We start from the raw sequence: 15,940 nt of genomic DNA, 5'->3' as shown, positions 1-15,940 counted from the left end.
CTTTGAATCAAGTAGGCGTGTTGCACAGCATTATATATGTGTTCGATAAATCTTTCTTATTAAGGTGTAATGTCCCCTGCTACCCAGTGTCAGGGTGTAGTGTGAACCCGCCAGTCTCCGAGGTCTAGTGGATGTGTTGGCTACCTCCTCTGAGAGGTACAAGACTAACAGAGATTATATAGTCCTTTCTAGCAAAAAGAAAAGTGTGTCTGTTTCTGTCATTGTTGTTCTACTGGAAGTCTGTTACTAGCTGTGGCAGTGATAACTATGGTGACGGAGATCTGCATACTGCACAATGTGGGGGATAAACTGACTGGGAGAGAGTCCTACGGCATGCCAAGAAACCATCGCCCTGCACACCTTCAACCACTGCTCATGTTATGTCAAATGTTTTTTTTTATGTGAAACGTATTCATGTGTGATAGGCTGCAATGTCATTTTTTAAATATTTGGGGCAGAATCGCTAAACAGGGCTTCTCTAAATGCGGAATTAGCCTGCAAGCCGAGTCTTTGTAGTCTGCTTTCCCAGAGCTGCCTTCTTCCTGCAGACTTTCTATTTCTAGCACCAGCTGAATCTCTGTCTTTCACAGGAGCTGTGTTTTTTTTTCCTCTCTGTCTGGAAGTGCAGCTCTGCAGAGCATTACAAATTCCAGGCTGAAGCCCGGTGGTGTTAACAAGAGCAAATCAGAATTCAGAGGACCAATAATTGATGGCTAGAAAGAACCTCTAATTTATTTGTACGCATTCACAAGCTGCTCTTATTTTTCAGCCTCTGTTCAGCTGTGGAGGTCACGTCTGGGCCGGGTGATGTACTCCATGGCAAACTGTCTGCTAATGATGAAGGTACGTGGGCGGCGGTAAACTGCAGAGCTACCGTATATACTGGAATAGAATGCGCAATGAGGCGCAGGGTCCCCTACTGGGACGTCTCTCAAGGCGTGAACTGTGCAGCAAGCCTCTGCTTCAGATTAGAGGACGCGAGCTAAGTAATGATTTCATTATGCTTTGCTGAATAGCAATAATTCTCCTCAGGACCCTAATTACTCTTATTAAAGCAGCAGGTCAGCATAACAAACACAAATGCTCTGGGATTTCCTAGGCAGACCTCAGTGGAACACAGGTGATGCTGAAGCTAAAAAAAAAACCTTTCAGATGCACTGCGGCTAAACGGGCGAAAAGAACCAGTGGGATGGGGACTCCTAATGAATCCCAGACTTATTGGCAACTAGGGGGGTATCCAGACAGTGTGCTGAAGGGGAAAGCAGCCACGACGAATCTGTCTTCCACCTCACACTGACATGGAGGCATAAATCATTCCCAGACGTGACATCTCTGCTGCTGTAAGCAGCACGCGTCCGTGTTCCTTCACGAGGTAGCATCCTGCTGTGGGAATAAGGCAGGTGGGAGATGGAATTACCCATGTCCAGGTTCCAATCGTCCTGGGGATCCGCACAGCCCGTTACAGGGGTTTTGTGGTGCTGGAAACCCCGCAGCAGGCCTGTGAATGTCTGCTGTAACGACTGCTTCGAAACATTCACTTAAGGTCTGATCTTTACAGGGACTCGCCCATTCTTTTACTGGGGGAAATACGTTTGCCTGTGTTGCTCCATGATTCTTGTAACCGGTGTTCCCACTAGTATTAGAATGCTGAACAGTCCACCGCCGTACTCCCACACTGCCAAACCTCACCACCGGCCACACGCCAGATTACAAGTTATCTAGTGGTCTGGTGGATGGTCCTTTGGCGTTCCCACGGTGTAGCTTTTTAAAAAGGCATTGCAATGGGAGTGCCAAAGCCCGTTCCTGCATACCATGGACTGTAAAGTCCATGCCGTGCAGGAAAGGGGGTACATGCAGACAGGGGGCACACCATGTGAGCCCCTACATGCATCCCATGGCCCTAAAAATACAGGGGGCTCTGTAGGACCCCTAAGTTTCCTCACCGCCATCCTTTTCATTGCGGGCTCACCACCAAAATGGCTGTGAGGCCAACATATTGCAGCCCTCAGTCCGCGGCACCTCCATCAGGGATGACGGTCCCCTGGCTGTTGCTGTAGTCCTATTGCGGTCCTACTGCCTACTCATAATAAGGCAGTCGGACAACTGGTGCAGCGGCCCACCACCACCGCACCTCCTCTGCGAATTTGGCAGTGCTATGGACCGCCAAACTCGTAGTTGGGCCCCTAGTCAACTCTAATAGAATTCAATACTGTTGTTCCATTCAGAGACACTTGAGTTCCATGTAGCTAGTTAATCAACCCCCGAGCTACTCTACAAGCCTAGTAACCCTGAAACATTTCCCCCCTCAAGTGGAGAGGTAAAAAATACATATTTGTGGAGTATTGCCAAACCATTGCCGAACCCGGCCACATTTTAAACAAGCAGCAGAAGTATTTTAAAAGAACTGTATCAGAGACACGCATTAGTTCATGAAAATAGCAACTTTTATTTGGAAATGTTGTGTCTTAATTCATTTTGCGATTCCTCATTAGTCTGCGATTGTTAGTGGAGCTTCCTACAGAAAACCCTAATTGATTCAGCCTCTTCCTCCATAAAGAAGTGCTGACGCCAAGCTAGATGTTTAACTGTAGCCAGGCTCAACCCTTCACTGTCTTGTGCTTCCTTACACAGATGTACCTAAAAACATTCCAAAAAGACATCATAACTAGTCATTCTAGAGTCACAGATAGAAGGTATCTTTTTTTACTGTCACATATATTACATTTGTGAGATAAAGCACCTCTGCATAATCTTGTGTTGTGTTTTTAGTTTTCTTCCATATGCCACATCCTCTTCATCTCCTCCACCTGCTCTTCTCTTACTCTGTTTCCTGCTCCAGTCCCTTTTTCCATGCCTTCTGTCTATCCATGCCCTTCCCTTGCCCTGTGTTTAAAGTCACACACCTACTATGTCTCTTCATCATGGCTTCCATGTATGTAACACTAGTTACCACAGTTTGGCAGCAGTATTTATTTCTGTGCAAAATAAATGTGATTCTAGCATAGGCGTTGGAAGTATTGGTGCAAAGAGGTGTTGCGGCACCCCCAAAATATGCATGCTGGAGTTTAGAAGGTGAGTGAGTCATAACGATATATTTAACTTTTTGTTTTTATATGTTGTCACATTTGCTGTGCGATCAAAGACAGTGGTCAGTTGTCAGGCTATGTATTCTGACAAATTGCTGCTTATTCTTTTAACATGTAGATTGGTGTTTACTTTACTTTCTCTGACTTCAAAGGTAAAGGATTTCATAAAGTGACTCTGACAATCTTGCGGGGTCTCAGAATGTGAAAGGAAAGGCTGTAAAAAATTTCTAACACGAAATGTGCAGATATTTGAATACATAGCAGTTAGAAAAGCACAAATGAAACGCACTTCTGTAATTCTAAAGTGTGATGGAAACAAAGATTTTAATAGGATCAAAACAGTTCAAGACACTTTACTTGGTGATGTGCAAATAATAGGTATTTGCTGAAACCTGATTTCCACACCCATGTTTGTATGCAATATAATTTTGTAAGGAACGCTGCGTGTCAGTTCGAACTGTCTTGCCATTTCAGTGGAAAATGTACAGTCTGTAAATTACAGTGCGCTACTGCACAATACTTTAGTAATATATTTGCGACAGTGTGCTCCAAAATACATACCACACCCTTACCACTCTCCTGTTGAATAGACATGCCTCATTTGCTATACTTGTTCTTTTTATGACACTTGTATATTTCACCATCCCTATTATTTCATTGATGTAACATTCATAGCAGAACCCTCACCTCCAGCACCACTGGGTTCAGACATCTTAATGATTCCTAAACTTCACCTGCTCAGGCAATTATGCGACTTTGAAATCATATTCATTGTAATACCTAGTGATATTTTTTCATTTTGCCAATAAACCATGAATATCTGAAGTACTTGTTCTTTTTAGTCAGGAATTAGCTGTGCCAGGCCCTTCTTGGCACTTGATTCCCAAAACAAATATAGCTGTTTTCTTCAGGCAAATAAAACTGACGTTCTAGCTGGTTATTTGGTTTGGTTTCATTGATTCTTTCCTGGTGTTGTGTGTTATTAATATTAATAATACAAACCACAACTAGTGTTCCATTTGTCACAAAAATCCCATAGAAGTATCCCAATATTGTATATACTCGATTGTACTCATTGCCATTAAGTTTTGCAATCACAAGAGGTTATAGGAAAAATCAACTCTCCCTTAATTCATATACTTTTAAAAAAGCTTTAATTTTATTTTTAAACAACCATACAGAGGACAATGGCATATAATTTACTGGCAAGGCAGAGACCCAACTGGTGCAGATAAACTAGGTGATCTGATTGCGAAGTGTACAGTCAGGGTTACAATCATGCAGTCAATTAGCAAATCACAGCAAATGTAAAAACATTCCCCAGTACTTCACCCGCATGGCCCTCACACCCCACCTAGGGGACTGAGTACACTGTCCTTCCACAAGCTCTATTGGGCTACACATCCCAATTAGAGATACGCACACAAAGCAGCTCAAGGGATCTCCCCCGCCTGCTGCGAACCCGCCACCGCGGTTGCATATTTCCCTTCCCCCTCACCATCTGTCTCTGCATCTCCAGTCCGAGCCAGGTAAAGCCTGGTAAGGCACTCATTGATGCTGGTATTCAGTGGTCCTAAGGATAAGTTTGTTATAGGCGTCAGACGGTGTGTTGCAATATGCCATGTCCACATGTCATTCCTTCAGTGTCAGATGCAGCCCCCTAACCCAGGACTTCGCTATTCTGCGCCTCACCAGCAATAGTCCAATCGGCACTAGGCGCCACATGCAGTAGTCCAGCGGTTCTCCAGGGCGAGTAAAGCAGTTACCCAGCTTGCTGCTTGATTAGCTTCTTCCAGAAATATGCCATTGTATTTAACATATAAACAACATTGTAGTGCCGTACAGGTTTAGCAAACATCGTCTTAGGCAATGAAAGAGGGGAGGCAGTGTCACACTTGAGCCACAGATGCGGCAAGTCACTCGGACCACGCAACCTCTAATGGGCAAACATACACTGTCTGTGCAGCTCTGTTGTAGGCCTCCCATATCATAGGGAGGGTTAACATGTCCCAGCTCACGCACAGATGGCTTCCCAGCCCAGGCTAAACGAACCAAGAGGGCCTGTAAGTTACAGAACACCGCATGTGGCAGAAGAATTGGAATGTTCGCTAATGGAAACAGAAAACAGGTTAGCGTCACCATCTCCATTATGGCAATACACCCACTCAGCGACTGACGTAACACGATCCAGCAGTCTATCGCCTCTGTGACCCTCTGAAGTGCCCTGCCATGATTGTCCCTCAACAACACTGATGGGTTTGTGTGGACCTGTATCTCCAGTAGTCTGTCATCCACTGTAATGGGTATTCCAACTGCACAGGTGTCATTGCCGTGGTGAACGGAATAATCGGGGACTTCTCTGTTAATGCGCAAGCAGGAAATGCCCACCAAACAGCACACCCTCCCAAAGAACCAGAGATCAGTTATGCTCTGGGTTATGCACATATAGGAGGGTATTGTCTGCTTATGCAGAGATGATCAGACTGTAATGCCACCATGGCATACAACAATGGCGACCCTGCCTCATGCCCCTCGTAATATCTATTGTGCCTGAAACTATGCAGTTGACCCAGATACAAGCGGTAGGCCGTGTTTAAAGTACCTTGACATGTTGCAGGAAGACATCCCCCACTCCATCACGTCTCAGCACAGCCAGCATGAACCCCACTCGATAGAAACTAACAGTTATCCAGTATTGGGGTATCTTTCATAGATTCACATGCCTGAATCATTCCCCGTCGTCGAGGCGGGAGTCCCACGGTAAATAAAAAAGCAGTGCCAAAAGCACTTTGTAGTAGTAGGCCCTAGAAAAAAGGCCTGAGGCCTATATTATAGTAGCCTATCTACCTCCTTATGCTAAAAGACCCAAAGTCTTTGCTCCAACCAATCAGCTCACAGCACCCTCTAGAACCTTCCCTGCAGAGCCAGCTCTCCTCAGATTTTCACCGCACGTCGTGGGTGAAGGGAGTCTCCCTGAGCTCTGCTCAGTTTTTTCTTCAGTTTTATTTCTTTTGGATTACAAGCTCGTACTTCATTTCTCTGACCCAATTAAGGCGGTAATATGGCAGAATGGCAGTAAATAAGGTAATAGACTATGATTTATGTCTAACCTTTTCCTCAGTAACTCTCACGTTCTGAGAGATGAGGCCGCTTTGGGTCAGAGACTTTTACCGGCCACTTCTAAGGAGGATGAGGAGAGGTAGAAGGGAGAAGTCGCGCCAGCAGCCTACTGAGGGCGCGCACACAAACCTGCCACTTCTGAGGAGGATGAGGTCAGGTCGAAGGGAGAAGTCGCGCTACTGAGAGCGCGCATAAAAGCCATAAGATTCACCTTGAGTCTTTATAGGCACTTCTCACAGAGGATACAACTCCCTTTTTTCATCCCTGCACTACATCAGGGAAGCCCTCTTGACCGGACATTAGGAGTATATACCAAATATCTCCATGTCTAATATTTCTGCCTCACCAAAATGATCCTCATCTACGATGATCGTCGACGATCGATGGTCGTCGACGATGGCCTCTTCTACGAGGGTTGTTGACGACCGCCTCATCTACGGTGGTCGTCGACGACAGCCTCGTCTACGACGGTCGTCGACGACGGCTTCGTCTACGACGGTCGTCGACGACGGGCCTCGTCTACGACGGTCGTCGACGACGGGCCTCGTCTATGACGGTCGTCGACGACGGGCCTCGTCTATGACGGTCGTCGACGACGGGCCTCGTCTATGACGGTCGTCGACGACGGACCTCGTCTATGACGGTCGTCGACGACGGACCTCGTCTACGACGGGCCTCGTCTACGAGGGTCGTCGACGACGGGCCTCGTCTACGTCGGTCGTCGACGACGGCCCTCGTCTACGGCGGGCCTCGTCTACGGCCCTCGTCTACGGCGGGCCTCGTCTACGACGGTCGTCGACAACGGCCGCACATTGATGACGGCCTCATATCTGACTGCTGTTTTTTCATAGTGTTATCTACAATGGCAATGCCTAGCTACGACGGACGTCTATGACAGCTTTATCAAGATAGCTTCATATACATATGGCTTCATTTGTGCATGGTCTATACTACACATGGCTCCATCTATGCATGGTATCATCTATGGCTGACCATCATTCAATTGCCTCATCTATGAGTGCCTCATCTACGGAGGATATCGCCTATTTTAACCTCCTCTATGATGGCATTGCTATGACTGTCTTCTATGACAGCATCATTCACTAACAATGGCCACGTTTGCCAATGGCCACGTTTACCACCAATGGCCTCGTCTATCAATGGCTTCCTCTGTAAAGGGCTTGCTCGTATAATGGCCTTTTATGCCAATGGCCTCGTCTTACAATGGTCTCGTCTACCAATGACCTAGTCTATCAATGGCTCTGTCTATCAATGGTTTTATCTACCAATGGCCTCATCTCCTGATGATCTCATCTACCAATGACCGCATCTACCGATTGCCTCATCTACGAAGGGCAAATGGCCCCATTTGTTACCCTCATCTACGGATGCCCTCACTTGTGAATGCCTCATCTTCAATGGCATTGTATATAGCTGTCGTCTGACAGCCTCGTTTGGAAGGGTTGCTCATGACGGTCATCTATGACGTCGTGCTAGTCTGCAATTACCCCGCTTACATGACCATGTCTACGACAAAATCTATCATGAGATTGGTTGATTTGGCTTCAGCGGTAAGAGCATCGTATATATTTTTTAACGTAGTGGGCAACAGCTAGATTTTTACTGCCAACTACAGGCAAACAGAATATGTCCTTCATTGTTTCGAGGAGGTATGCATCACGAGAGTGGTACATATAATAGACTAAGTCTATTCCAGCAGTTTTTCTGCGCATAGAATAGTAATAATGTGTTCCTACTAGCAGCCCATCCAATCTGATAGGCCACCGTTACCAGATTCGGTAACTTCACAGACTGCTCATTAGCAATCTAAAATCCTGCAATACCTATCTCCACACCGCCTTACAAAGAAGAATGTCGTCTGAACCTTATTAAAAAAAATAAAAAAAAAAAATAACAATACTTTCTCTACTTTGGCAATGGCCTCTAGTAGAGCTGACAATCTTTTATCCTTGATCGGTTTCTATGATCGTCCAATGTGGTTGGACATAGCGAATTTCAATGACCTCATTCCTGAGGACCGAAAGCGGGATGCAGGAAAGATTCTGTTGGAAGGTGCATGCCAGGAATGGCTTAAAGCCGCTACCTTCAGCCCTGAGCGAAGTTTCTAGGCATGGCCTATGATGAAGAGTTGTCGGTTTGCTAAACATTTGAATGATGCCCCCTTAGTTATAAAACCGGGCACTGATAATGCACGATCATTAAGCACCCTTTAATAGGGGTGCGGATCTTTCAGAGAAGCGTAATAATGGGGTTTTCATCAAGAGGAAGATACCAAAACCAAACGGATGAACAGTATCAATCTCAGTACAGCCTTGCAACCAGGCATCTTTCCGTAGATAGTCTGTCTACTTTCTCCTGTCACGAACGAGATTTTAGTATCCAAACTGAGACACTAACAGGAGGCCATGATCACCACAAGGTTCCAATCATTTTATCCTTTTCTCGCGTGGTCCCGAAGGTTTCAGGTTTTTGTTTTCCAAAGCAACAAGGAACTATGTCGGACCAATGTGTTCTAAACCTAGTAACCAATGGCCATTCCATGGAATTCATCAGTCAGCCATATACTACTAGGCCCAGGGGTCCCCCCCATCCTCGTTTTCACAACAATTATGTTATTTCACCGAAAGATATTTTATGGCTTCTCTGGATGGAGAGGGTGCGAATTTCCACATACTTGTCCACCCCAAACAGCACGAATATTTTCGCTTTCACACGGCTGACGCCCATTATAGGTGCGTAGTGCTCCCGTTTGGGCTGAGATCGTCACCAAGAGCCTTTCACGAAGTACTTGGTACTAGTGGCAGCAACATTGAGATCTTGAGGAATGCAGGTGTTCCCCTGTCTAGACGATTGGCTGCTTAAAGGTCCTTCTAAACACGAAATCAGGATTGCCACAGTAGATGTACCCATCTCATTTTTTCTCTGGGGCTGATTCTCAACGACAGCATATTGCAGTTAGGCCATCTCCAAGTAAATGTATTTTCTCGGAGCAGGTTTAGACACAATCCGCAACAAAGCATTCTTGTCACACGCCCACCAGTTGTGTTTTCAAAAATGGGCAAGGTTAACTTCATAAGGTCAGTTTCAGTTCAAATGTTTGTTTCGTTCCTGAAGATGTGCTCTTCAGTGATACATCTCGTACAATTAGCATGGCTAAAAATGACATTTTTTCAGATAGAACTACAGTTTCAAGATCAATAACCAATGGGTTCGTTCGACGATACCATCAAGGTTACGCCGTGCATGATCAATCCTGTACATTGCTGGTCGCAGACAGGAAATATTGCCCAGGGTCGCACGTTCCTGCAAACCATTCCAGGGTTTGTTTTAACGCTTGATGCCTCCATGGAAGGATGGGGAGGTCATCGGCAGGATTTGCAGAATTCAAGGAACATAGTCTCAAAGACAACGACAACAGCAGATCAACAGGCTTGAGCTCCACAACGCTGTTCTGTCTTCCCAAGCATTTCGCTTGAGGATTGAGGGTTTGTCTGTGCCAGTACAGACCGCAAACACCATCCGCATGTCTTATATCAATACACAAGGAGAAACTAAATCTGCTATACTCTCGCAAGAGATTCAGGAATTGTGTGAAGGAGTTGCATTGCACAAGATGTCTTGAGAGCCGAACATGGGTTCATCTGGCACGGGATCCATTTGCATTCAGAGAGAACAAGGACGGCCGATATTATGCCAGCAGGTTTCCTTATTAGGAATCCAGAGGGAATGCCCTCTCCATGCAAGGGTCAGGGTTTTGTGCGAATGAGTTTTCCGCCAATACCATTGGTTCCGAAGGTGTTCTGCAAGATGAAGCTGCGAGGTTACCATCTGATTCAGATTGCACCCCGTTGGGCAATATTGGTTCTCGGAACTTCTGCTATTGTTTATAGACAAGCCCATTCGGCTGCGGCTTGGGCCTACGATATTGTCAGGGGACGGAGATCAAGTGGTTCTGTCGGATCCACAGTCATTACTATTGCACGCACAGCTTATCATTTGTTAGAGTTCAAGGGCATCAACGTTTCAAAGGACTGTTGTGAAATTTTGACCAATTCTCGTGCCCGAGGCACAATCAATAGTAACATCAACAGTGGTTCTTTCGGGTATTAGAACAATTGCTTTAAATCATACGTAAGCCTTCAGCACTAATCAAGGTATGGTTTCAAAGATATGCTTCATTAGTCAGCTTTAAAGTGCAACACCAGACAAACGAAAAAGGGTCAGAGTGGTTTTTTAATTAAACAGTTATTTTTTCTTTTATCTTTTTGATTTTTCAACTGACACCTTCCGTTAGGACAACAAAAGCAGAAATTTTTACTTTTTCATAAAATACAAAATGCGGCGCAACAATTCAAATCAGTGACTGAATGTGAAATATAGTGACATTGTGACATATATAAGTGAGAATCTATGTACAAGTGAATGAGTGATTATAAAGAACGGGGGAAGGTTAGAGAAGGCCAATTCCTATCTCATTAGTACTCGGGACCAACACGCTATTTCAGATTAGCTATGATGTGTTGGACTCGGTAAGTTGGTCCTTTGATGGTTCTGTCGACGTTTCGACCCTGTGGACACCTAATTTGTGGGTCACTGGCGGGTCTTCTTCAGGACGGGGACTGGGAAGGGATTATTGCGCCTGTTGGTTTAAAAGGAATAAAACCATCAGGTTTGGGTGTTGCACAAGAAATTATTAATGGAAGACATTTTTATGTTATTACCAGGTCTTCAACGAGCAGACATCCTTATATTTTACTTGGTGCGGGTGTCTTCAGCAATCTTGACTCTGAATAATCCAAAAAGTGAGTGTTAATGGACTGATTGCTCAATTTAAGCCATTCTAGGAATTGAATTCGACCTCACGGGAGTGTTACACTCACCTATTTTGTATTACTTTGTGGCCATATTCAAGGATATTTCTATTTGACTGTAGTCTCTAGTCACCAAGATCGTTGTGTATTACTTTCGACGATCTGCAAATTAATGTCATTTGCAAAATATTAGTGTTTTAAAAGAAGTTTATTGGGAGTGTCTAATCATGGTTAGTCACCTCACTAAGTTAAATTAAATGGGCAGCACTCACCAATTGCATATGTAGGTATCCATATAGCTGTCTGCCATCAATTATGCCCATTCGCTTAAAGGGCGGGATTTCTGTAATAGTGAAACGGAAAAAATCCGTCAGTGAACCAATCCCAACAAGCTTAATTAAAAATGGCTAGATTTGCGGTTCTACAATTCTTACTTTTAATGTGTGGTTTCCTTTCGTCGGATCGGGATTCTGGACTCGTCCGCTCGACAGAGCTGTGCCGATTAGGTGGATGCGAGTCCTACACGGCGGTAGTTAACTACTTCCGCGTTCGCCTCGAGGACGTTGGCGTTGAAGGTTGCCTAGCAACGGCGCAAAAAACGGCAAGCGTCAGTGTGACGTCTTCCCGTCTATGATAACCTGCTGAGTCAGTTATACGGAGCTACTGGTTGCTAGGTGATCAGTGCTCGGAGGTCGAACATACCTTTGGGGTATAGAATCATGGTATTTTGGACTGCTACATCTGTTCCTGAATAGGTTATAAGCGGTTTCGCGGATAGGGGACACAAAGGAATATCAACATATTTCAATGACAACGTTGAGACATAATTAAAGTTAGCATGATTAAAGCAAATTATATTTGAACGTGATACGTGTACATTGTATTTGCAACACATATAGCGTGATATTCCAAAACTGGAGTTCGAAAACAGGGCAACAGATACAATCATAGCCATACATTCACAACTGTCCCATTTGCCTCGCTGTTTCTTCTCTCTCATTGAGCCCTTGTGAGACACTGTTAAGAGAATGTATCCATCTACACTCTTTATAGCTCATTGCCTTCACTGTGGAGCCACCCCTTGGACCTATAATTATCTTTTCCAAAACCCTCCACTTGATCTCATCATGCTTATGCTTATAGGTGTTATAATGCTCTACTAGTGGGGCCCCAGTAGTGTTGCATCTAATTCGGCTCATATGCTGCAAAATTCTTTGTTTGACTTTTTGTGTAGTTTGTCCTACGTAAAGCAATCCACATGGACAAGTGATGGCGTATATCACATGGGTACTATTGCAATTCGTAAAATGTGCCAATTTGTATGTTCTAGAATTGTGTGTGAAGCTGGATCCTTCCTGGCAAAGATCGCACACCTTGCAACTACCACATTTGTGGTTGCCAACCACCGGAGGCAAATTCAACATACTTCTCAAGTCTTGTTGCTTGGGTGGATTGAGAAAGGCGCTGACCACTACGTCTTTGATGTTCCGTCCTCGTTTGAATGCAAAGATTGGCTGCTCCTCTGTCTGTAGATCACTCGCCACCAGGTTCCAGTATTTCTTTATCGTTTTTTTGATATCCGTGCTTTTGGTGTTATATGTGGTTACACATACCAAGTTCTTCATGCCATCTGTCTTCTCTTTTGGTTCCAGCAATTGTTCACGTGGTTGGTACCATGCGCGTTTTCTAGCTTTTTTTAGCAGGCTCGATGGATATCCGCGACTCTTTAGTCGCGATGTCAGGTCTTCCGCGGCCTTGAAGAAATCCTGGCGTCTGTAACAATTTCTTCTCACTCTCAGATACTGCCCATAGGGTAGGTTGTCTCTTAGGTTCCTGGGATGATGTGATCCATACATCAGGAGTGTATTTCTTCCCATAGGTTTGCGGAACAGATCAGTATATAGTTGACCCCCTTCAACCTTAAAAGTAAGGTCCAAAAAGTCAATCGATTCCGAGTTGCTGGTCATTGTGAATTGGATATCATTATTCCTGGTATTTATCCATGTGTGGAAGTCTTTCAATTCCATTTCTGTCCCGGACCAGATCATAAGCACGTCATCAATGTATCGTTTCCATACATCAATGTTGTGCAGGTATGGATTGTTGTGGTCATACAGATGCTCCTCCTCGTAGTGGTCCATAAAGATGTTAGCCAAACTCGGGGCATAAGTAGCCCCCATGGCTACTCCTTTACATTGGTAATAGAACTGATGCCTGAACACAAAGAAATTCTTCTTCATTGCGATCTCAAGGAGGTTCATCAGGAATTCAGTTGGTATCCAATAAGGTCTCTCTCTTCTGTCTAGAGTTTTCGTGATAACTTCTATTGCAGTGGTCTGGGGAATAGAGGTGTACAAAGATGACACATCCAACGTCACCATTATCTGTTTCTTGTTATCAAAGGGCTGGCCTTCCAGGAGCTGTATAATGTGCATGCTGTCACGTACATACGATTTAGTTTGTGCGACCCAAGGCTGCAGGAAGTAATCAATAAATCTATTAAGAGGCTCCAAAATCGAGCCACAACCCGAGACGATGGGTCTACCAGGAGGCTTCTCTAGTCTCTTATGCACTTTGGGAAGTGTATATATTGTGGGAATTCTTGGCTCGCGTTGATTAAGGAAATCGTACTCATTCTGGCTTAGAAAGCCCATCTCCATTCCATTTTTAGTTACTGTGTCAATTAGTGCCTTTATTTCGACGGTAGGATCTCCTCCGATCTTACTATAACTATCATGCATTTGGAGTTGCCCATTAATCTCTTCAATATAATCTTGCGTATTTTGTACCACAATTGAACCCCCCTTGTCTGCTGCTTTTATGACTATGGCTTCATTGTGTGATAGTTCATAAAGTGCATCCTTTTCTTCTTTGCTTGTGTTGTATTGTACATATCTTCGCTCTTCCAGTGATTGCATAACTTCTTCTAAGACAACTTTCTCAAAAGCCAATATTCTTTCACTCATGGTGAATGAGGCTGGTGTAAATGTAGAGACTGGTCTAAACATCGTTGCCGTTCTTGTGGGTGAGGAATCATTTTTGGTGAAGAAGTATTTCAGTCGGATTTTTCTAAAAAATCTCTGCAGTTCTAACTTTACTTGGAATGAGTCTGGGATATTTGTGGGCACAAATGAAAGGCCTCTGGATAGGACATGTTTTTCTGCGTCTGTTAGAGTATAACTGGATAGATTGATCACTGGATCAAGATTTTGTATGGGGGTGTTTGTGTCTGGACTTGGGAGCAGCCAATCTTTGCATTCAAACGAGGACGGAACATCAAAGACGTAGTGGTCAGCGCCTTTCTCAATCCACCCAAGCAACAAGACTTGAGAAGTATGTTGAATTTGCCTCCGGTGGTTGGCAACCACAAATGTGGTAGTTGCAAGGTGTGCGATCTTTGCCAGGAAGGATCCAGCTTCACACACAATTCTAGAACATACAAATTGGCACATTTTACGAATTGCAATAGTACCCATGTGATATACGCCATCACTTGTCCATGTGGATTGCTTTACGTAGGACAAACTACACAAAAAGTCAAACAAAGAATTTTGCAGCATATGAGCCGAATTAGATGCAACACTACTGGGGCCCCACTAGTAGAGCATTATAACACCTATAAGCATAAGCATGATGAGATCAAGTGGAGGGTTTTGGAAAAGATAATTATAGGTCCAAGGGGTGGCTCCACAGTGAAGGCAATGAGCTATAAAGAGTGTAGATGGATACATTCTCTTAACAGTGTCTCACAAGGGCTCAATGAGAGAGAAGAAACAGCGAGGCAAATGGGACAGTTGTGAATGTATGGCTATGATTGTATCTGTTGCCCTGTTTTCGAACTCCAGTTTTGGAATATCACGCTATATGTGTTGCAAATACAATGTACACGTATCACGTTCAAATATAATTTGCTTTAATCATGCTAACTTTAATTATGTCTCAACGTTGTCATTGAAATATGTTGATATTCCTTTGTGTCCCCTATCCGCGAAACCGCTTATAACCTATTCAGGAACAGATGTAGCAGTCCAAAATACCATGATTCTATACCCCAAAGGTATGTTCGACCTCCGAGCACTGATCACCTAGCAACCAGTAGCTCCGTATAACTGACTCAGCAGGTTATCATAGACGGGAAGACGTCACACTGACGCTTGCCGTTTTTTGCGCCGTTGCTAGGCAACCTTCAACGCCAACGTCCTCGAGGCGAACGCGGAAGTAGTTAACTACCGCCGTGTAGGACTCGCATCCACCTAATCGGCACAGCTCTGTCGAGCGGACGAGTCCAGAATCCCGATCCGACGAAAGGAAACCACACATTAAAAGTAAGAATTGTAGAACCGCAAATCTAGCCATTTTTAATTAAGCTTGTTGGGATTGGTTCACTGACGGATTTTTTCCGTTTCACTATTACAGAAATCCCGCCCTTTAAGCGAATGGGCATAATTGATGGCAGACAGCTATATGGATACCTACATATGCAATTGGTGAGTGCTGCCCATTTAATTTAACTTAGTGAGGTGACTAACCATGATTAGACACTCCCAATAAACTTCTTTTAAAACACTAATATTTTGCAAATGACATTAATTTGCAGATCGTCGAAAGTAATACACAACGATCTTGGTGACTAGAGACTACAGTCAAATAGAAATATCCTTGAATATGGCCACAAAGTAATACAAAATAGGTGAGTGTAACACTCCCGTGAGGTCGAATTCAATTCCTAGAATGGCTTAAATTGAGCAATCAGTCCATTAACACTCACTTTTTGGATTATTCAGAGTCAAGATTGCTGAAGACACCCGCACCAAGTAAAATATAAGGATGTCTGCTCGTTGAAGACCTGGTAATAACATAAAAATGTCTTCCATTAATAATTTCTTGTGCAACACCCAAACC

General features: G+C 44.3%; 1 protein-coding gene across 1 annotated transcript in view; it reads left to right on the top strand.

Moving 5' to 3' along the window:
• Nucleotides 1-15,940, top strand: part of TRAPPC12 (trafficking protein particle complex subunit 12) — a 1,039,319-nt gene that overhangs the window by 809,070 nt on the left and 214,309 nt on the right. The window contains exon 8 of the mRNA XM_078647874.1: nt 770-843. Within this exon, the coding sequence (XP_078504000.1) occupies nt 770-843 (74 nt within the window). The remainder of the gene's footprint in view (nt 1-769; nt 844-15,940) is intronic.

The sequence above is a fragment of the Lissotriton helveticus genome, chromosome 6 (assembly GCF_964261635.1).
Source record: "Lissotriton helveticus chromosome 6, aLisHel1.1, whole genome shotgun sequence".
In the NCBI taxonomy this organism is placed as follows: domain Eukaryota; kingdom Metazoa; phylum Chordata; class Amphibia; order Caudata; family Salamandridae; genus Lissotriton; species Lissotriton helveticus.
This window is presented reverse-complemented; position numbering and strand designations above follow the sequence as displayed.